The sequence below is a fragment of the Hyperolius riggenbachi genome, chromosome 9 (assembly GCF_040937935.1).
Source record: "Hyperolius riggenbachi isolate aHypRig1 chromosome 9, aHypRig1.pri, whole genome shotgun sequence".
Taxonomy (NCBI): Eukaryota; Metazoa; Chordata; class Amphibia; order Anura; family Hyperoliidae; genus Hyperolius; species Hyperolius riggenbachi.
In genome coordinates, this window is record NC_090654.1 from 143330000 (window position 1) to 143353664 (window position 23665).

The following is a 23665-nucleotide window of genomic DNA, read 5'->3' on the forward strand; positions in this document are numbered from 1 at the left end:
ATACTTGCCCATTCTGCTTTGCAAAACAGCTCCAGCTCAGTCAGATTAGATGGACAGCGTTTCTGAACAGCAGTTTTCAGATCTTGCCACAGATTCTCGATTGGATTTAGATCTGGGCTTTGACTGAGCCATTCTAACACATCAATATGTTTTAATCCATTCCATTGTTGCTCTGGCTTTATATTTAGGGTTGTTGTCCTTCTGGAAGGTGAACCTCCGCCCCAGTCTCAAGTCTTTTGCAGACTCCAAGAGGTTTTCTTCCAAGATTGCCCTGTATTTGGCTCCATCCATCTTCCTATCGACTCTGACAAGCTTCCCTGTCCCTGCTGAAGAGAAGCACCCCCAGAGAATGATGCTGCTACCACCATATTTGACAGTGGGGATGGTGTGTTCAGAGTGATGTGCACGGTTAGTTTTCCGCCACACATAGTTTTTTGCTTTTTGGCCAAAAAGTTCCATTTTGGTCTCATCTGACCAGAGCACCTTCTTCCACATGCTTGCTGTGTCCCCCACATGGCTTGTGGCAAACTGCAAACGGGACTTCTAATGCTTTTCTGTTAACAATGGCTTTCTTCTTGCCACTCTTCCACAAAGGCCAACTTTGTGCAGTGCACGACTAATAGTTGTCCTATAGACAAATGTCCTCACCTGAACTGTAGATCTCTGCAGCTCGTCCAGAGTCACCATGGGCCTCTTGACTGCATTTCTGATCAGCGTTCTCCTTGTTCGGCGTGTGAGTTTAGGTGGACGGCCTTGTCTTGGTAGGTTTACAGTTGTACCATACTTCTTCCATTTCTGAATGATCGCTTGAACAGTGCTCCGTGGGATGTTCAATCCTTTGGAAATCTTTTTGTAGCCTAAGTCTGCTTTAAATTTCTCAATAACTTTATCCCTGACCTGTCTGGTGTGTTCTTTGGACTTCATGGTGTTGTTGCTCCCAATATTCTCTTAGACAACCTCTGGGGTCGTCACAGAACAGCTGTTTTTGTACTGACATTAGATTACACACAGGTGCACTCTATTTAGTCATTAGCACTCATCAGGCAATGTCTACTGGAAACTGACTGCACGCAGATCAAAGGGGGCTGAATAATTATGCACACCCCACTGTGCAGTTATTTATTTGTAAAAAATGTCTGGAATCATGTATGATTTTCGTTCCACTTCTCAAATGTACACCACTTTGTATTGGTCTTCACGTGGAATTCCAATAAAATTGATGCATGTTTGTGGCAGTAATCTGACAAAATGTGGAAAACTTCAAGGGGGCCGAATACTTTTGCAAGCCACTGTATTTATATATGTGATCTGTTAGCCTTGTCTGAGTCTAACACCTGCAAAGCTAGTTGACTCATGCCAACATGAAGTGAATGCTAGTTTTTGATCACTGTTTCAAAATTAATTGGAGGCATATGATCAGCATATCAGCTAGAAATGTATATTTCTAAAAAGGATGTCAGTAATTGAGCCTTTTGTAGTCCTTTCACCTCAGTTTTTCTTTAAGAGTGTGAAACCCCAGACTATTCACAACGTGCGACTCTTCATAGCCTTTAACATGATACTAACATGGTGCAACTGATCTCCATGGTGCAGCTGTCTACACGCAAGGTCAAGCACACGTTTGAGATTATTTATATACATGGTGTGTAAGGCTCAACACACACCATACAATCTTGATTGTTCAATCTTACCACTTTCATGTAGTATAAGAGCTTATCCAATCAATCATTCAAGGTATTTTTAATCTGTTGGCCCTTATACTACATAGATTTGGTAAATCTGTACAACCAAGATTGTATGGTGTGTGTTGAGCTTAAGGCTGATAAACTGCTGCTCTGTCATAACACAGAGGAGACACATCTGCTGGGCATGGGTGAGGTGAGTGGACTGTGGCATAGCACTGTGAGCTGTATGCGTGAAGTTACAGGGGATTGTGGGAAAGAATTCAGACTTTGGACTCGTTATAGGAAGGGCAACCTAATGCTAGGTACACACTATTAGATTTTCTGGCAATTGTACTGTCAGATCGATTATTTCCAACATGTCCAATCTGATTTCTGATCGATTTCTGAGTATTTTCCGATCTATTTGCTATTGAAATGAAGGAAAATGGTCAGAAATTGATTGTAAAAACGATCAAAAATCAGATCGGACATGTTGGAAATAATCGATCTGACAGTAAATGTGCCCAAAAATCTCATAGTGTGTACCTAGCATTACCCTCCTGCAGGATGTCCACCTGTGTTGACAGCAACAAAGGATTATGTGAAACAGCATGGAAACATGTACTAGTGATAATAATTTAGAAGCTTAATACTTCTGCAGGATTTTAATCTGATTTCACACTACTGGTTCTACATTTCAGGAACAAGGGATTGTTGTGAAGATAACGAATAGCAGACATGACAGTTTAGAGGCGTCATGTACTTCTCAGGTCTTAAATTTTTTTTGATATATATATATATATATATATATATATATATATATATATATATATATATATATATATAATATGTTTGTATGTATAAAGATGCACAGGGCAAAACTAGGGGAAAAATCATTGAGCACTACCTGTCGGGTTTGATCCTTTAGTGTGTGCGAGACAACATTACAGTTCTGTTTATTGGATAGCATGTTTGAAACTACACCTATCACACAGCTTCTCCTAAAGACAGTGCATAGGGTAAGATCAAAACAGCCTTGACAGTGGCTAATGCTGATCCATACTGATGCTACAGCAGTCCCACTGTTCCTCAAAACAATTTCCTTGACATTGATAAAATGCAAAATATACAGGTGCTTCTGCAAATGGCATGTGGCCGCTGTGCCTATCCAATTAATAAGAGATGCCAAGTCATCTCTCTGAACCATAAGACACCACTCTCTCATCTCTTGTAAATTCAGAGGAACCATTTTGCCTCAATTTGGGCCTTGAAATAGCCTTGAATTATCATCCCTGGGAGAGAGAGAATCTGCTTCTTTAACTTCCAAGCTTCATTTACTCTGCATTTGCTTCCATCTGGTCAGAGATAATTGGGACTTATTTTCCTCACTTCCGCGTAGAGTTATTACATCCGCCGTCTTGTAGTTTCCACACGCTAAGCTGATGACTCCAAGAGAATATTACTGACAGGAACTCGGGCCTTTCTCTTCCCATTCATCTGCAACCCTTTTGTCTCTTCTAATTCCACAAGCCAGAGGCTTAAATGGCCCATACCTGTAATCAGCCAGGCCCAGAAGATTATTACTTTTTTGTGATTATTATGAAAATACGAGGAAACTTTGAGATGTGCTGATGTACTCACAGCATTTTTGTTAAGCTAGCTATCATTACTAAACAATTGAAGCCCCCCGAGAAGCTGTAGGAAGCAAAAAATAATTTTACACTACTTTATACTGCTTTATATAATCTACTTGCTTGTGCTCAGGCCACAAAAGGCAGCTTGGGAAAACAAACTGATATTAAATACTAAGGACGCTGAATAATTACATTGCCTTGCTGCACTAAGCATACTTTTTTCTAATATTTACCTTAGATTATATAAGGTAGACTTAGTTATTTACTGACACCTCTTGAGATCTGCAGAAGATTGCGCTGTTTAGTTTGCAAACTTATTGTATGTTTTGCAGATCATCTAATAACTGAACTACTTAGTGATCTGCAGCATGTTGCTCTGTCCCAGTGGCGTAGCTAGAGTATTTGACACCCGGTGCAGATAATTTTCCATCCATCACCCCCCCCCCCCCCCCCCCCAAAAAAAAAAAAGCAAAGCGCACTGCTGCAAAAAATGGGTGTGGCCATGACATCACATGGGCAGGGCTAACTGTAATGTAACTGTAACAGAAAGGCAGTGGGCTAATACAGGTAGCCAGAATAGTTGCCCCCAGCATAGGTTAGATAGGTAGGTGCCCCCAGCATAGGTTAGTTGGGTAGGTGCCTCTAATATAGGTAGCCAGTATAGTTGCCACCAGTATAGGCTAGCTAGGTAGGTAGGTGCCCCCCAATACAGGTTAGATAAGTAGGTGCCCCCAGTATAGGTTAGATAGGTAGGTGCCCCAGTATAGATTATAGGTAGCTGCCCCCCAGTATAGGTTAGATTGGTAGGTGCCTCCAGTATAGGCTAGATAGGTGGCTGCCCCCCAGTATAGGTTAGGTGGCTGCCCCCCAGTATAGGTTAGGTGGCTGCCCCCCAGTATAGGTTAGGTAGCTGCCCCACAGTATAGGTTAGATTAGGTAGGTGCCCCCCAGTATAGGTTAGATAGGTAGCTGCCCCCCAGTATAGGTTAGATAGGTAGCTGCCCCCCCCCTATAGGTTAGATTAGGTAGGTGCCCCCCAGTATTGGTTAGATAGGTAGCTGCCCCCAGTATAGGTTAGATTAGGTAGGTGCCCCCCAGTTTAGGTTAGATAGGTAGCTGCCCCCAGTATAGGTTAGATTAGGTAGGTGCCCCCCAGTATAGGTTAGATAGGTAGCTACCCCCAGTATAGGATAGATTAGGTAGGTACCCCCCAGTATAGGTTAGATAGGTAGCTGTCCCCCAGTATAGGTTAGATAGGTAGCTACCCCCAGTATAGGTTAGATTAGGTAGGTACCCCCCAGTATAGGTTAGATAGTTAGCTGTCCCCCAGTATAGGTTAGATAGGTAGCTGCCCTGTTTAGCAGGTAGCAGCGTGTGTATCAGCGTCTATGCAAGAGGAGGAGACTAGCGGCGATTGGAACCAGGGAGGTGAGTTCTGACTATTTACAGCGCTTCCCTGCGCTAACTCTGCAGTCAGAGGGCGGCCCGGGGAGAGGAAGGGAGGGAGAGGTCGGGCTGCCCTTCCTGTGGCTGACTCCCCCCCCCCCCTCCACTACAGCGCACCCCCTCCCTCAGCGCTCAGGGCTGCCGAGGTCACCCCACTTGGTGTGGGACGCACTCCCAGCCCCCCCCCCCCCCCCCCCCTCACAACGCTTGAGCTCTGTCCCAGCTCCCACCAGACCGTTTCATAATATGTTGCATATTATTCTATTATTACCTTTCTAGAGATCTGCAGAACATTGTTCTGTTGCATCTCCCTCCTGACACCCGTACACAGGTTAGATCACTGTTGCTACAAAATGAGTGATCCCTGATTGTGAGCAACCAGAAAAAATGTTGGAACAAATCAAGCAGAGCTCAAAATACCACATCAAGTCCATAGCCGTGGAAGTATCCTATATAATAATGTTGAAGTGTCTCTGCGGCCCTGCACTCCCTGTGTGTGTGTGTGTGTGTGTGTGTGTGTCCCTTGTTTTGCGCTACTGCGCTTGTACAGGAAGGGACGAGAGACAGTGAGGGGAGCTGAGGGAGGAAGGGGCAGGCGTTTGCGCGTGTGACGTGCGTGCGCAGCGGAGACACACCTAACCCGTTTTTGAACGGGCTAAGGTCACTAGTCTACATATGATTACACAAACCATGCAGCCATGGCTATAAATAGCAAAAAGTACACTAGTGTCTACAATATAATGTAATACCTTTATTAGGGACATGTCCTTTTAAAGTGAACCGGTGGTGAGAGTGATATGGAGGCTGCCATATTTATTTCCATTTAAGCAATATAAGTTGTCTGACTATCATGCTAATCCTTTGCCTGTAATATTTTCAGCCATAGTCCCTGAACAAGCATGCAGCAGATTAGGTGTTTCTGGCAATAGTGTCAGAATTGACAAGATTAGCTGCATGCTTTTTTCTGTTGTAATTCAGACACTACTGCAGCCAAATATATCTGCAGGGCTGCCAGGCAACTGGTATTGTTTAAAAGGAAATAGATATGGTAGCCTCCATATCACTCTCACCTTCAGGTTCACATTAATAAAAACAATTAAAACTAAAGGCGGCAAAGGGTAACCAAGCATGACGGGTACAATCAAATAATTATACGTACATGGAGATCAACCGGATACCGGCCCAATGATGTAAATAGTAATGATATGCATGCAAAAGACAGTAGAGATGTCTCAAAGCCACGTTTTTGTTCGCAAACCGCGAACTTGCGAAAAGTTTGCGAACCGGGGAATCATGCGAACCGCAATAGACTTCAATGGGCAGGTGAACTTTCAAAACTACAAACTAATTCTGGCCACAAAAGTGAAGGAAAAGATGTTTCAAGGGTTCTAACACCTTGAGGAGGGCATGGCGGAGTGGGATACATGCTAAAAGTCCCGGGAAAATTATGGATTTGACGCACAGCAGGGTTATAATCCCTAAGGGGCAGAAATCACATTGCATTGCTAAATTGGGGGCATAAAGTGCTTTAAAACATCTTTCGTGTGTATACATCAATCAGGTAGTGTAATTAGTGTACTGCTTCACACTGACAGACCAAACTCACTGTGTAATGCACCGCAAACAGCTGTTTGTGTAGTGATGGCCGTGCTTGACTGGTGCGCACCATGGCGAGAGTGCAAGCGATGGTGGTTTTCAAGCCCATATGGTCGGGCTGAGGTAGCTCAATGACAGAACAGTGACTGAGTGTCCAGCTGATTGAATTTGGTCTGTCCACAATGAAGCAACGACCTTATTATCTTGGGTGTGCCCCCCAACACACTCATATAGGTCATTGCTTCATTGTGATACGCAAGCCCCTTCACCACGGCAAGATAACGATCACGAAGGGGAATTGATACAGCCCCAGTGCATCCAGGCCCCAGTGTTGCAGCCCCAGTTCATCCAGGAAAATTAGGCAGGCATGTACACGCACCAGAAAAATTATTCTTTTTGTTCAGGAATCCACCTGGAGTCCTGGACCCTGTTTGTGGTGGCGGAGAAGGCAGTCAATCGGCCTGCAGGCAGAGATGATGTGTGGGGACTGACTTAGTCTTGGGGCAGGCAGCAGGGTCCGGCAGGCAGAGATGCTGTGTGGGGACTTACTTAGTCTTCGGGCAGGCATTAGCCCTCCGGGATCCATGCCTCATTCATTTTGATAAAGCTGAGGTACTGAACACTTTTTTGACCTAGGCGACTTCTCTTCTCCTTGACAATGCCTCCAGCTGCGCTGAAGGTCCTTTATGACAGGACCCTTGAGGCAGGGCAAGCCAGAAGTTGGATGGCAAATTGTGACAGCTCTGGCCACCGGTCAAGCCTGCGCACCCAGTAGCCCAGGGGTTCATCGCTGCTTAGACTGTCGATGGTTCTTTCTCTACCAATGTTAAAGAAAGGGTAAGGCCAGGGAATCGGGGTTCGATTCCGGTCCGTAGTGGGAGTCTAAGAAACGGCTACCACCACACATCCAAGGAAGGCAGCAGGCATGGCACGCAAGTCCCGACTCAGGGAGGTAGTGATGAAAAATAACAATACAGGACTACATTTGCCCTCCAAAACAGATTCCCGTTAAAGGATTTCAAGTCTGCCATTCGTTTAACTCTTTTTGGTACTTTCTGTACCATAATGACCACGGGTAGCGGCCGGGAAATCAGGATTTGATTCCGGTCCGGAGTGGGAGCCTGAGAAACAGCTTCTACCACACAACCAAGGAAGGACTCAATGTGCTGTATAAGTAATGTACCTGCCCTGATCGTGCTTTGCAGACCAGGCATCTGTGGTCAGATGGACCCTTGACCCAATGCTGTGTGCCAGAGATGACACCACTTGTCTTTCAACATCACGGTACAGTTTGGGTCAGTGGCGTACCTAGGGCATTTGACACCCGGTGCTGGGTATTAAAAAGACACCCCCCCCCCCCCCCCATAAAAAAACCAAAAAACAGCAAATGTGGCATGCTAAACGTGACACGGCGGGTAATGCCAGGTGTAGGCTCGCTCCCCCCCCTAAAGTTGTCCTTAGTATAGTATAGTGGCACCAGTATAGCTAACAAAAAATGGGTGCGGCTATAACATGCGGCGCGCATTGCGCGCCGCGGCGAAAAATGGGCGTGGCCATGACCGGATGAGGGCAGAGCTAACTAATTTAAAGTGAACCCGGGATAAGAGTGATATGGAGGCTGCCATATTCATTTCCTTTTAAACAATAGGCAGCCCTGCTGATCTATTTGGCTGCAGTAGTGAACTGAATTACACCAGAAACAAGCCATGCAGCTAATCTTGTCAGTTCTGACAATATTGTCAGAAACCCCTGACCTGCTGCATGCTTATTCAGGGTCTATGGTTGAAAGAATTAGATGCAGAGGACCAGCACAGCAGCCAGGCAGCTGGTATTGCTTAAAAGGAGATAAATATTGCAGCCCAATATTATTCTCACCTCGGGTTCCCCTTAAAAGTGCAACACAAAGACAGTGGGCCTTTCCCCAGAAAATTCACATAATTGTTCAGGTTTTCTCAAGAAAATACACGTAATGTGAACAGATTTGACCAGAAAATAGTTCAATCATGTCGGCAGATTTGCCCAAAAAACACGTTCAATCATGTCGGCAGATTTGCCCAAAAAACACGTTCCATCATGTCGGCAGATTTGCCCAGAAAATACATGCAATCATGTCGGCAGATTTGCCCAGAAAATACATGCAATCATGTCGGCAGATTTGCCCAGAAAATACATGCAATCATGTCGGCAGATTTGCCCTGAAAATACATGCAATCATGTCGGCAGATTTGCCCAGAAAATACATGCAATCATGTCGGCAGATTTGCCCAGAAAATACATGCAATCATGTCGGCAGATTTGCCCAGAAAATACATGCAATCATGTCGGCAGATTTGCCCAGAAAATACATGCAATCATGTCGGCAGATTTGCCCAGAAAATACATGCAATCATGTTGGCAGATTTGCCCAGAAAATATATGCAATCATGTGGCCAACCTGGCCAGAAAACACTTCAATCATGTAGCAGACCTGGCCAGAACAGTCGATACACCTGCTAATATAAATTAAATAAAAGTTTACTCACCTGAAGCAGCAGCAGACCTCCTGTCCCGGCCTCCGTCCGGCGCGCAGCTCTCACGATCCTCTGCAGCCAGCCAGCAACTGAAACTCCCGCGCTGAGAGCAGGGCTACGGGAAAATGGCGCTCGAAGCCCTGCATTGCAGACTCCGTCTCCAGAGCAGGGCTTCGGACGCCATTTTACTGTAGCCCTGCTCTGCCGCTGTTGGAGCTGCGGGCTGCTGCTGTCAGTGAACTGACACAGCGTCTATTAGACGCCGAATAGCAGTTCACGCTGGGGGTGCTTCAGCACCCAAACCACCCCCCTGGCACCGCCACTGCCCCAGTATAGCTAGTATAGTTGCCCCAGTATAGCATAGTGGCCCCAGTATAGTTTAGTGTAGCATAGTGGCCCCAGTGTAGCATAGTGGCCCCAGTGTAGCATAGGTGCCCCCAGTGTAGCATAGGTGCCCCCAGTGTAGCATAGGTGCCCCCAGTGTAGCATAGGTGCCCCCAGTGTAGCATAGGTGCCCCCAGTGTAGCATAGTGGCCCCCAGTGTAGCATAGTGGCCCCCAGTGTAGCATAGTGGCCCCCAGTGTAGCATAGTGGCCCCCAGTGTAGCATAGGTGCCCCCAGTGTAGCATAGTGGCCCCCAGTGTAGCATAGTGGCCCCCAGTGTAGCATAGTGGCCCCCAGTGTAGCATAGTGGCCCCCAGTGTAGCATAGTGGCCCCCAGTGTAGCATAGTGGCCCCCAGTGTAGCATAGTGGCCCCCAGTGTAGCATAGTGGCCCCCAGTGTAGCATAGTGGCCCCCAGTGTAGCATAGTGGCCCCCAGTGTAGCATAGTGGCCCCCAGTGTAGCATAGTGGCCCCCAGTGTAGCATAGTGGCCCCCAGTGTAGCATAGTGACCCCCAGTGTAGCATAGTGACCCCCAGTGGAGCATAGTGGCCCCCAGTGTAGCATAGTGGCCCCCAGTGTAGCATAGTGGCCCCCAGTGTAGCATAGTGGCCCCCAGTGTAGCATAGTGGCCCCCGGTGTAGCATAGTGGCCCCCGGTGTAGCATAGTGGCCCCCGGTGTAGCATAGTGGCCCCCGGTGTAGCATAGTGGCCCCCGGTGTAGCATAGTGGCCCCCGGTGTAGCATAGTGGCCCCCGGTGTAGCATAGTGGCCCCCGGTGTACACATAGTGGCCCCCGGTGTAGCATAGTGGCCCCCGGTGTAGCATAGGTGCCCCCGGTGTAGCATAGGTGCCCCCCGGTGTAGCATAGGTGCCCCCCGGTGTAGCATAGTGGCCCCCGGTGTAGCCAAGGTGCCCCCGGTATGAGGGAAGCTTGGAAGGTGGGGTGGCGGGGTCCCCTCCTTCCGGCGCTTCCCCCTCCTAATTAGCAGCAGCCAGCAGCTTAGCGAAGCGGGCGGGGAGGACTTACTCACCTGCTCCAGGCGATGGCGCATAACGTTATCCTCACGTGACGCTGGTCTCTCTGTCGCTCACTGTGCTTCCGCAAATCAGGAAGCACAGTGGGCGGTGGAGAAGGTGGAGACCAGCGTCAGGTGACGATGACGCTATGCGCCATCGCCTGGAACGCAGGAAGTAGGTGAGTAAGGCCCGCTCCTGCCCGCTCATCAAGCTGCTGCTAATTAGGAGGGGGAAGCGCCAGAAGGAGGGGACCCAGGTGAGGGAGGTGGGGGGTCCGGCCCCCCTCCCCGCCGCTTTCCCCGCCACCCCTCCTTTCCGGGTTGCTTCCCCCTCCTGTCCTGCCTGCATAGTGCCCAGGCCTCTGTGGGAGGCCTTGGTGACACCCCCTGGGGCACCCGACACCCGGTGCGGGGCGCCCCATGCCGCCCTATGGTAGGAACGCCACTGGTTTGGGTATCGACTTAGAAAAATAATTGCGGCCTGGTATCAATGTGCAGTCACAGATGCAGTGAAAGGTATGCAGTGACTAGTATAATACAATGTGCAGTCACACAGGTGCAGTGAAAGGTATGCAGTGACTGCTGGTATAACAATATGCAGTCACACAGGTGCAGTGAAAGGTATGCAGTGACTGCTGGTACAACAATGTGCAGTCACATAGGTGCAGTGAAAGGTATAAAGTGACTGGTATTACAATACAATGTGCAGCTGTTGCCCACACAGGTGCAGTGAACAGGTATGCAGTGACTGGCCTGGCACAGTATAGCAATTAGCAAGAACCAGCTGCGACAGACAGAGCTGTATATGCAGTGTCAGTGGGCCACACAAAAAAAAAAACACTTCACATGAACATTAGCTCTCAAAAGAGCTGTTTTGGTGGTGCTTTTCAGCAACAAATATCAGCAAGGAGCAAGCTAAAAGACCTCCTAACTATCGCTTTCCTTATCTCTCCAATGTCTCTCCCTCCTCTCACTAATACTGCAGCACACAGAGTGAGAACATGGCCGATGCTGCTGCCTTTTATAAGGGGGGGCTCCAGGAGGGAGTGCAGCCTGATTGGCTGCCATGTGTCTGCTGACTGTGATGTAGAAGGTCAAAGTTTAGCCCAATGATGTAGTATATGGGGCGGGTCGAACTCACATAAAGTTCGCGTTCGGCCGCGGACGCGAATCCGCGTTGTTTGCACGAATACGTTTGCATGCGAACCATTCGGGACATCTTTAAAAGACAGCCACTGAACGTCCATTGTAAGCTCCAGAATAGTGGTATGAAAAGATACACACTGAGAGTGCAGAGTGCAAATTAAGCAAAAATGTTGTAGACAATGAACAGGCCACTTACCCAAGAATCAGCCCTATCACCTCCCGGCAACCACTCACCGCCCACTATGCACGCGTTCTGCTAACCTGTGCTACCTCGGAGAGCAAAAAATGTTAGCACCCATTTGAATTAAACCGCAGCACAAAGATGGTCTGCCACTCGGATCGTTTGTGGAAGCACAAAAATAAGGACCCGGAAGTGTGAAATTCGCCATAAGTGAGTATTTTGAATAGAGCAGTCGATTATTGACCAAACCGATCCACCAGGACTGATCAGTCTGTATGGACGATAATCACTTTTTAAAAATGATTCTCAGCCAAACAGTCGTTCATTTTTCGTTCTAATATTTCTCCTGATACATGTTGTGTAGTCTAAATATTATTCCACTACTGACCTTTGTAGAGATCTGCAGAACATGGTTCTATACCATCTCCATCTTGACAGATACATCTTTATTTATTGTGCATATTAAGATCTAGAGATCTTTCAGAACATTGCTCCATTCCAAATCTTTTTATTTTAAGCCCTGCATCATAGTTTCAATCCTACCTAATAAAAGGCAAGTGTCCCTGCGTCCCATGTCCGTCCGTCAGTGCTTTTTGTGCACTGCGCATGTGCAGGGACGCAGGGACACTGCCGAGAGCCGTAGGAGGACGGGGCTAGAAGGGGCGGGCGTGTGTGCGTCACACACAGCGGGCGTGCGTGCAACAGGTGCTCGGCATGCAAGCGGCGAATTAGGAAGAGACCTAGCCCGTTTTTAAACAGGCTAAGTCACTAGTATATACATAATATTGGATCAGCTTATTTCGGCCCACGGCTCTGAGCCAAGCGCCGAAACTGGGCACCCCACTACCGTCACTTACGCAAATGCGGCATTCCAATCCTGATTTTCTCCGTCGTTGTTGGCGACCCTGGAATGCGCATGCTTCCAGGGTTGTTTAACCGTTGTGTCTTTATGTCCCCCTGCGAGGACGAAAAACGCTGAAAAGCCACCTATTGACGCTGAAAGCCCATGCAGGCCCCCGAACGAGACGCTGCAGAACAGGATGCTGGAAGACGTCCATCTGAATCCGGCCTTAGACTCCTCACACAGTACAACAAGCTGCTTTTCCCTATTGATGACCCTCATCACCTTGCTCTCCTCTTTCTTCTCCTACTCTGACTGCATGCTTTTAGTGGATGCTTTTAGTGTAAACACAGTACAAACATGCTGCCCCTGTAATCTCTGTGCCTGATGCAAATGTTTCATCTTACTTCATGAGAGAATCGGCCCTTATTGTAATGCACAAACCATCAGTTACAATATGCATGTAATTTATAGACCCCAAAAGATTTCAGTAGGACATGCATAAAAATGTAGACAACTTGTAGGATAAAGGAATGTATTACGAGTCAGAGATGTGAATATGTCTATTGAGGTATATGGGTAATGCATCTCTCTGTGGCCAGAAGGCTGGTTTTCACTATGCCTGTTTGTTTAGTTCAGTATTAACGCAATGCACAGAGTGTAAGTTGCAACGCAGAGGTAATTAATTTTATTAAATGGCAATGCATCTTCTGTATGATAAAAATCCAAGGATTTGTACGATGTGGAATGCAATAATGGAAGTGAGAATGACACAATAACACAATAGGTGTGGGTCGGCTCTGCATTATCCACTGTGCGGTGTGTTTAAATTCAAAGCACAACACTGTGATGGAGACAGGGTGTAAACTGGCCCTTAGGGAACAAAACAGCAAATGGATACTTTGTAAAGTTAATTATTTTACTGCAATGTCTTCCTGTATTACATTTATTAAAGAGAAAGTGTTGCGATTTCACGGGAACATTTTTTACATCATCCTGCATCCTTAACTGCAGACACAACTATGACATTGAAAGATTAAACACTCAGAAGAGAAAGCTTTGTTTCTTTATGTCTGCAAATGGAATAAGTAGCAGTTGTCATTCTGGAAATCTCAGACACACTGTTTTCTTCCTGTTGGTTCCAAGTGATTTTTGAGATGCTCGGCCGGCTCGGCGAGGTAGCAAAATCCTGGAGAGGGAGAAGTAGCCAATCATGCATTTTTCTTGTGACAGCAATAAATATATTTTACATGCAGCAAGACTTCTGGTCATGATATCACATTAGATCAACGTTCCTATTAATCACATTGTGCGTTTCCGAGCAATGTGGTTCAGGAGGTCCTGCGCATTAAAGGTCTATGGAGACAAAATTATGCTGTGTGAAATTAAAACAGACATGAGCATTTTTTTCATTTTGAGATAAATGACAGCGTGATATTTAGATATTACCATGCTGGTCGTAGTGGAGGGCCTTACTGAGGTGTTATCACTGCCTGTAAGATGAAGACAAAAATAGTCTCACTCCCAGTTAACTGCCTGATCCAGCATTCTAAATTCCTTCTAAACTCGTTTGAAGAATTAAATATCCACCAAACACATTTTCCTGGTTTTCTAAAGTCAAACTCTAGATGCAAGTGCTATCATAGTCCTGAGCAGCACTCATTGGCAGAGCATGTGTTTAGGCTACTATGCGGTCATGTAATGCATTTAGATCTGCACCCAGAGATTTGCCTGTTGTTTTCCAAACATTGCTGTAGTGGTGAATAGAGATGGGCCGAACGGTTCCAGGTGAACTTTGGGTGGTTTGCGTTCGCCGGTGAAGGCGAATTTTTGCGAAAGTTAGGTTTGCCCCCATAATGCTCCATTAGGGTGAACTTTGACCCTCTACATCAAAGTCCGCAGGCACATTGTCGCCAATTAGACTACACTCACTCCTGGAGCCCCCCCCCCTTATAAAAGGCAAGGTTCTCCAGACGTTTTACTCACTCATCTGCCTACAGTAATTAGTCAAGGGACAGCTGCTGACAGACTCTGCTAGGGAAAGCTTAGTAGGCTCTTGTAGACTTGTTAGCTTGCTCCTGGCTGATTGTTATTCCTTAAATAGCACCCCACAACAGTTCCTTCTCTCCCCTCCTCCTCCGGAGGAGGGTCTTGTCTTCCAGGGATTTGTAGGATGTCAAAAGCACGCTCACATACATTGGCCAGGAATCAAACCCAGGTCCACTGCTTCGAGGGCAGCTATGCTCACCACTACACCACCAACACTACAGGCTGTGACCAGCCTAGTTGGCCTGGGAAGGATGAAAAGCTAGGTGGCCATGCAACCATTAATGCTAACCTAAAGCTTACTTGTGTCTTACAACACATTGGCTTAAGACTTTACCAAATCCAATGCTCCAATATGAGGAAGCTTCTCTGTTTGCTGTTTGGTTGTTTTTTCAAATGTGGCTTCACAGTTCACTCATCTCTTCAACTACTAGAAAGGCCCCGATTTGGTAAAGTCTTAAGCCAATGTGTTGTAAGACACAAGTAAGCTTTAGGTTAGCAGGAATGGTTGCATGGCCACCTAGCCTTTCATCCTTCTCAGGCCAGCTAGGCTGGCTTCAGCCTGTAGTGTTGGTGGTATAGTAGTGAGCATAGCTGCCCTCCAAGCAGTTGACCCAGGTTCGATTCCTGGTCAATGTATGTGAGCGTGCTTTTGACATCCTACAAATCCCTGTAAGACAAGATCCTCCGGAGGAGGGGAGAGAGGGAATTACACTTCGATAGATGTATACACATGCAAGATGTTGTAAAGCAGTTTAGGCCTGCAATTCAACATTCAATGTGATTTCTGATCTTGAAACAGTGGTTTGAGTCAAATCTAGGTTTTTTATTGAGACTTTTGACGTGTATCCCACTCAATCGTGTCTCCGTCCAGGTATTAGACTGCTTAAAACATCTTTTCCATCATTTTTCTAGTCAGCATAATTTTTTTCAAAATTTCCAAGTTCGCCTTTCCATTGAAGTCTATTGCGGTTTGCGAAAGTTCGCGCGAACCGAACTTTCGCGGTAGGTTCGCGAACCTAAAATCGGAGGTTTGGCCCATCTCTAGTGATGAAGAGGCAAATGTTTCATTCATTGCAAGGCTCTTGAAGACAGAATCTTTTAACACACTCAACATATAAATTGACTTATTTGTAGTTATTCTTTAGGCTCCCTGCACACTGCAAATCCGTTTTCCGATTCCGATTCCGTTTCCGATTCCGATTCCGTTTCCGATTTTCCTTGAATACATTCAACAGAAAAACGGATCAAAAAACGCAGCATGCAGTTAAGATTAAATGAATCGGAATCGGAGGTAAAAACAGATTAAAAATCTGAATCTGAATCTGATTTGCTTGCAGTGTGCAAGAGGCCTCAAAGAGATCATTTCAGAAAACTCTCTATAGCAAAATTCACTCCTGATGAGTGTTACTACACCACTTATCCAACCCAATAAATTTCAGTTTATTCTCTGGTATTCATGTAAAAAAATTGCCACTGATATGACTACAGTGAGGGAAAAGAAGTATTTGATCCCCAGATGATTTTTCTTCTTTGCTCTCTAACCAAAAAATGTCCAGTCTATAATTGTAATGGTAGCTCAAGGTTTATTGTAGCTAGAAGAGACAGAATAACAACAAAACAATCCCCAAAAATCCAGTGCCCCAAAATCAGAGCTATGTTCAAGTCAGACATTGTCAATGTGTGCTTAGAAAGTAGTAAAGAGGAAGGACAAGTAGACACTGGGGACTGGAAGATAAGGGAATGGCGAAAAAATATGGGTGATGTTTAGATGGTGTGAATCTTCTGAGTGAAAGATAGACTGGGAGCCACGTCATCTCAGTAAGTAAAAGCAAGAAGTTTCGAATCAGGATGATTCCATTTATTGGCTAATTTAAAAGAATAAGAAGGCTTTCGGCTGTATAGCCTTCGTCGGGCTTCAATCCCGACGAAGACTATACAGTCAAAAGCTCGCTTACTCTCATTCTTTTAAGTTAGCCAATAAATAGTATCATCCTGATTCAAACAACTTTTACTGATGGCTAACTTGGTACAATACCCTATTGCTACTCAGTAAGTAAAGGGATGCAATGTAAATATAAAAAAAAAAATGTTTCAATTTTATTATTAATTGAACAATACTGAGTTGAGATTACATACAGGTATGAGCACAGTGACAGCACGGTGGACTGGTGTATGATGTACGGCTGCATAGCTTTGTGCTGCACTGAGCACACAATAACCTAGCTTGATTCTTTAGCCAGGGAACATGAACAATTACTTAACATGCACAGTTTCTGCACAAAACCCTAGACAAGTAGATAACAGTGATCTTATTATGTTGAAACTACGCTCTACTGCTTGTAATTAATATTTCAGGAATATGGATGTAATATGGTTTTGCTGTTAAAAGTGCACTGTTACTCAGATTTGGTGTTGTTTTCTTAACACAGAGCCTCTAAGACCAGAATGAACATCGGATGAAGCTCAGAAATTGTCTTCTGAAATTTGCTATACCACAAAGAACATAAGAATGTCAAACGTGCCTTTTGCTATTGTCCTTCTCCTCATCCAGTGTCTTCTGTCCTCTTCACTTGTGTTTCCAAAAGACCTGAGTGCTCTTAGAACTGTTGATTCAGCAAGTAAGTAAACATAAGCCTTCAGTGTCAGCCCATATTTATTTAGAAACCCCCAACATGTTCCTTGCTCTTTATGCTTTACCTGTTTATCCTAGTACCTTCAGCAGAACATTCAGGCCCAGTTTCCGTTAGGGCAGAATCGCTCTATTTTCAGCGCACATGAAAATGGAACCAAAATTGCCATTGTTAATTGAATATTAAAATCGGTAGGCTGCTTCAAATTTCTCTGAGGGGTAAAAATGTTTTCGCTCATCGGGTCCAAATCCTGCATTGGCACAGAGACAGACACGACACTCCAGTGAAAATGGAACTTTAGCTTTCTACCACCCATATGGTTATAGTTCCATATATTATCATTTACAGCTTTGGTGCTTGAAGGTCAGGATTAATGTTGTTCATGCATAGCAGAACTCATGCATATGGGTCCTAATTCGTTTAGGATCCTAGGTGTGAGTAAAGCAATTGTTTGGATGCTGAATATTTGTCAAAACAATAAAAGTATTTGATATTTTTCCACTGAGGTGTCCTTTTCCCTGTTGTTTTTCTATTTGTACTAGGACTGAGTGTGCTACCTAATTGAAGGTAAAAGTGGGGAGAAGTGAACACCAGTTACAATGGGAGTACGCATGGGAGGATTACTCTTTGTCATCTATACATGAAGTTAGTTTTGGATTAATCAGTTCTGCAGTTTTTCATGGCTAAGGATTTGCCAGGAAGTGATCATGGCAAATTAGAGTGGTACAGATACAGTATATCCTCTGATCAGACTGACTCTCATGCTTCTTTATAAGCTGGAGCAATGCTAGTCAGCTTTCCTTGCCCTGCACAATTTTCCATGTTCACCTCACACATCTCTTGTGCATAGATAATGGAGCAGAAGCCTGTCCTGTTTAATTTAGTGTTAAGAATTTGCCCCTGTCCATAAAGATTTGGGATTTTCCTATTACAAATAGGAATGACAATTCTTAGGAGACCTTATGGAGAAGCATGTAATCAGTTTTATCAGCTGATAGATTTATAAGGCTCTGATTTGCTTGGCATGATTTTGTGTTAAACCAGGAAGTCGTCACAGCAAATCAGAACCTTCCAAATCTATTGGCTGATGAAACTGATCACATGCTGCTCCATGAGTTCTCCTAAGCATTGCCATCCCTAATTACAAAACCCAGCACGCATTCAGAGGTGACAAAAACACTATATTTTCCCCTTACATTTTTTTTTTTGTATTTCTGAAATCAATCTTAATTGACTGGTTGCCCACTTAAGAATAGTTAGCAAAATGGCCATCTGACTTGTACTGGAGCATTTATTGTCTGTGATGACATTTACAGTAGTGAAAAGTAAATGTATTTATGCAAGTATTCACATTTGTTTAGGGGCCGTATGCCAGGACCTAAGAGGCATTTTTTCTTTTTCCTGGAGCACCTCACATACTAACCCATTTGCAGGATTGTTTCCCTAACCCTTGTGTACCAGTGATTCAATTCATTCTATTTGTAGCAAGTTTCTCCATCCTTGAAAAAGATATGCTGTTCCAAACATTTCCATACATGTCAGGAATTATATCTATACTATATATTAATGTCATTTCTGTCTCATGCAGGTACAAGGTCTTATCCATTATTTCGGGGATTAACCAGTGATGGAAACTCAGCAAATCTTGGCCTGGACTTCCAGAAAATGCTCCGACTCAACCAAACTTTGTTTGTTGCAGCAAGGTGAGTCATGCCAGTGTGTGCAGTTTCAGATATAGCAGGGAAAATTAGAGATGAAGGGATGAAGTGAAAAAAAAATCCAATGCTGATGCCTTATTTATTAGCCTATGAACTTCCTCGTGGAAAGAAATAGAGCCAGGAGAGCCCCAAAATATAAGAAATCAGTTGGTAACTCCAGACTATAGAGACTGATGCTTGGTTGACAAATAAGATGAGACAGACTCTTACTTCTCCACTATCACTCCCACTGACACACTGGTTCACACATCAGTCCCTCTGTTAGTTATGTTGCACCTTCTTTGTCCTGCATTAAGTAGTCGCCCCACAATCATGTACAATGCATAATGCACAGTAAAGCATCCCTCTCACCGGTATGCAGCCACTAGTTTACCCCAGGTAAACGACATAATGCTGAAAGTGAGGAGGGTGACCGAACCCCCTAAAAAAGAAAAAGTCAAGAGACAACAGGAGCCCCAATAGTGCAGTATGTCACAACAACAAAAGTGTTATAAATCGAAGAAGGATGCATACTCACAAAGGGAGGTTGCAAACAGGGCAACCAACCACTACATTATTAGGCAGAAGAAAAGGCGGGCTCCGGCACTCTCCATATAAAACGTTGTTTATTTAACCACAATGAACAGTTACAAAACTCTTCTACAATTGTTTCACGTATTCAACACATCTCTTCAGGACACACCTCCCATGTACCTATATACAGGTGTCTGCATGAACCTACCCACTGGGGGAGGGAGGGGAAGATAGCAGTGTAGTAAGAACACTTAATATCTTTATCAAAAAGACAACTACTTGAAAAATGCATTAACCTCATTCCTCTCATTAAAACTCAGATTCCCCAGAGTATCCGTGCGTGAAATTATAATAGCTTCTCTCTTAAGGAGTCTATCATCCCTTGAGCCATCCCTATTACTGGCTTCTACCATCTCCAATCTCGCAAACGATAAGCAGCCCACATTGGCATTGTGATCTTCCCTCACATGTTCGATTAAGCAGGTGGTGCCCACCCCACCCTTAATTGACCTTTTATGTTGAAGGAACCGTTTTTCAAAGGACACCAAATATACAACGTATACAACGTATTCGGTGCAGCAGCTCATAAATTGTTTGATTTTCCAAGAGTCCGCTCCTATTTGCACACTCCTACCTTTCCTTATAGAGCAACATTCGTTACAATGCCTGCAAGCATAATTGCCCTCCCACCTCTTTTTTGTTAACCAATTGCCTGAATCATTGGTTACCTTTTTTCCTATATCACTATGTACAAGTACTTTCCTAATAGACTTTCCCCTACAAAAACTGACTCTGGAGGGCACGATGGCAATATCTTTCAGGTGTATGTCAAAATTCAATAAGTGCCACTGTCCTCAAATGGCTTGTTGGATCTTCTCCAAAAGAGGAAAGTAGTAAAAAAGCTTTTGCATCTACATTCCCTATAATAGTTCTTTCCCCTCTTACTTAACAACTGTTCTCTGGGGACTTCACAGGCTCTTTCCAGAGCCTGTAGGACTGATTTAGATTCATATCCTCTATTCTGTAAACGTAAACATAGCTCCTCTGCCTGCATTTCAAAATCCAATTGATTTTAATTATTCCTTTTTAATCTGAGGAATTGACCGGACGGGACGGCATCTTTGACATGTCTGAGATGATGGCTAGTGAAGTGGAGTAGACTATTGGTTGCAGTATCTTTCCTGTAACCCTTGGTAACTTCCAAGTTGTCTTCAATAATCACCTTGAGGTTCAGAAACTCCACTTCTCTGTCCCCAAAGTGAGACGTAAACTCCATATCGATATGGTTGGAATTAATTTACTCCATAAAAAGATTAAATTTTTTTGCAGCTACCATCCCAGACTACAAGGACGTCAGCCACGTACCTTCTCCACATCTTAAAGAGACTCTAATAAAATTTTCAGCCTTATTTCTTCTATCCTATAAGTTTCTATACCTGTTCTAATGTGGTCTGTCTTACTGCAGCCTTTCCTAGTTGCACAGTGGCTGTATTATCTCTGTTATATAATCTAATCTTCTTTCCTCTGACTGCTTTGCCGGGCTCAGGCACTCAGGCAGGAATGTGCTGCTCTGTTTGTGATAGGATAGAAGCTATACACACCCTCTCCATGCCCCCTGCAGGCGATGTGTGAGTCACAGACTGAGCTCCTTTCAGCCTATCACAAGCTGGTTAGAAGCCATGTCTTTTGTTTGTAAATACTGCCTAAAACTGGCAATTACAAGCCAGGATTGCAGCAGGGAGTGGCAGAAACAGCACAGAGGGGCCCAGGAGAACATAATGAATAGAATGGTATGCTTTTTATTGAAAGAATTTTAAAGTACAGATTCTCATTAAGATTCTTGTGAAAGGAATTAGAAGAATTAGTCTCATTCTCCCATCCTCCCATAATGACAAAAACAGGTTTGAATACATAGGGGCCACTGGGGTCCCTATAGTGGTTCCAAAGATTTGTCTAAACCACCTAACATTAAAAATAAAAGCATTTTGTTCCAACACGAAACCTAGGCAGTCACAAGGAAAATCACAGAACTCCTCAGTCTTACCATATTTCTCTAATACGTAATGTATAGCCTGCAGGCCTTCAGTGTGTAGAATGCGGCTATGCAAGCTTACCACATCTATTGTGGCTAGATGATGACCCTCCTGTCAATCGAAGCTGTCGAGTACATTCTAAATATCGACTGTATTCTGAACCAGCCTTAGGCAAGGCCTCAGCCTATGATCCAGGTACTTTGATAATGCTTCTGTTAGTAAATCCACCCCAGAGACAATCGGTCTCCCGGGTGGTGTCAAAACACAAAAAGAGAAATCGAGAGCCCGCAATAGTGTAGTAGGTTATTACAAATTACATGATGTAAGTGAACGCAAGAAAGGTGCTCACAAAGGTGGGTTACCACAAAGGCAATCGCTATATCGGCAGGTGGGGAGTTTGACCCGACCCCACTCAGGTAAATGTTGCTCTCTGTAGACAAGAAAGAAGATGGGGCATCAACCCCCTACTAAGGGTGGACTAGACTAACAAGTAAACTAATTTAACAAAGGCACCAGTGTAGAATAAAATTTTGTAAAAAAAACATTTAAAAAGGGAGGTAGTGGTGGATTTACCTCCCTAGAAAACCTAAACAATTGGTTTTATCAGCAAAATTCACTTTTATTTGTGGCTTCAAATGTGCAATGTGTTTCACAGGTCTGTGCTCGCTTCCTCAACAGGAGCACTGTAGTTTAGCCGTGGCGTGTATGAGCACCTCCGTCTCCTGGGTGGTTCACCAACATTTTGTGCACTTTAGGTAAATAGTACCACAGGGGGAATCTGGGCTTCTCCACAAACAACTCCTCCCCAATCAACCACCACAAGCAGGTGAAAATGCATAGAACAGACTCTACTCGGGTGCCCAGGAGAAGCTGGACGTGGTCCCGCTTTTAATGTAAAACAAACAATGGTCCTGATAGTGGCTGGGCCATAATAGGTCAAGGTACACTGCTCCAATGGAGGATGACAAGCACAAATGGGGAGGGGGCACCGCCCAGGGTGTTGATAAAATTACATTAAGGACAAAAGATAAAAATGAGGTGGCTTACCTCAATGAAGACAAATTCATGAAATAAATGAGTTTTATTATGTACTGGCAGTGCGTTTCATGGCCTGTTTCTCTTTCCCTTCCAACCATCTCTCTAGGCAGCTACTGGTTGCCCCTACCTAATAAGCAGACTAATGCAATGGAGTATGCTGGAGAGGGATTAATATAATTCTGCATTCCACCCATCAGGTTCATTTCCTTAGCTTTTTCTACAGGTCCCAGCCACTTCCTCTTCTGTGGCCTGTCTGCTGCCAAAGACTTCAGACTTGCTGTGGTTCCAATCTCTTTTGCTAGTAAGAAGCTTTATATCAGGGATGGATTTCAGGACCACAGAGAGGTTGGAGGCTTCGGCAACAGAAGAGTACCATGTAGAACAACCAGACGAGATGAAAGACACAAGGGGGCAGGGGCCCAACTGAGGAGCCCAGCTGGTGAGAGTTAGCAATAGGAGCATGTCAACAGAATGTTCCAGGTATAAACTAACAGGAGATGATAACCAATTTATGTCAGTTAATGATAACAACACCACATACATTCCAGAAGGAGACATATATGAATTTGCAGAAAAAAACATTTTGTAGTAAATAGTCAAACACATTTTTTAAAAATACAGTAACACAAGCAGCCCAAAATGAATCTCATTAACCCCTATGAAGAAGTATGTGAAATGGTTGTATTCCAATTTTTTATGGTAAAGGCAAGTTTCGTTCCGTAAAATACAGATAACTTGCCCATTCAGTATAATACTGCAACTACACCAGTCATTTTCAGGCTATACCTAGCCCTTTTTCAAGCAAATAAGAGGAGTATGCAAAAAAGTATAGGAATGCCCAGCTATTAGGGCTTAAGCCTTGGCACATAGGCCATGCCCCACTGCATATTACTCTGCATATTAGATGGGTGGGACAGCATGCTCTAATGCATATTACTCTGCGTATTAGGCAGAACCATTCTGCACTGTGAAGTATTACTAGGGGACACCAGTGGCTGTGGAATAGCAAGGCGTTTGGGGGGATTTGAGACCTGCATTGGATCATATACCCATAGGTTATTCGAAATGTGGGTCTGGTTTTAAGTAACCTACATTGTTTATATTTGGAGTGCAGGGTAGTTGAATGGTTTTGCACTGCTTTACTATCTAATTCAACATGTTTTTTTTATATTACACACAACCATATGGTTTAATGATGCATCCAAACCTAATACATCCATTTGTTTGAGATAGAAATTGTTTCACACATTTTATGGTGCCCACGA

At 44.5% G+C, this 23665-nt stretch overlaps 1 protein-coding gene across 7 annotated transcripts in view; it reads left to right on the forward strand.

Annotated features, from left to right (window-relative positions):
- Positions 1 to 23665, forward strand: part of SEMA6C (semaphorin 6C) — a 464232-nt gene that overhangs the window by 286535 nt on the left and 154032 nt on the right. For all 7 annotated transcript variants that reach the window (XM_068253590.1, XM_068253592.1, XM_068253589.1 and 4 more), the window contains 2 exons: positions 16898 to 17086; positions 18687 to 18801. In XM_068253590.1, coding sequence (XP_068109691.1) covers positions 16978 to 17086; positions 18687 to 18801 — 224 coding nt within the window. In that variant the 5' untranslated portion in view covers positions 16898 to 16977. The remainder of the gene's footprint in view (positions 1 to 16897; positions 17087 to 18686; positions 18802 to 23665) is intronic.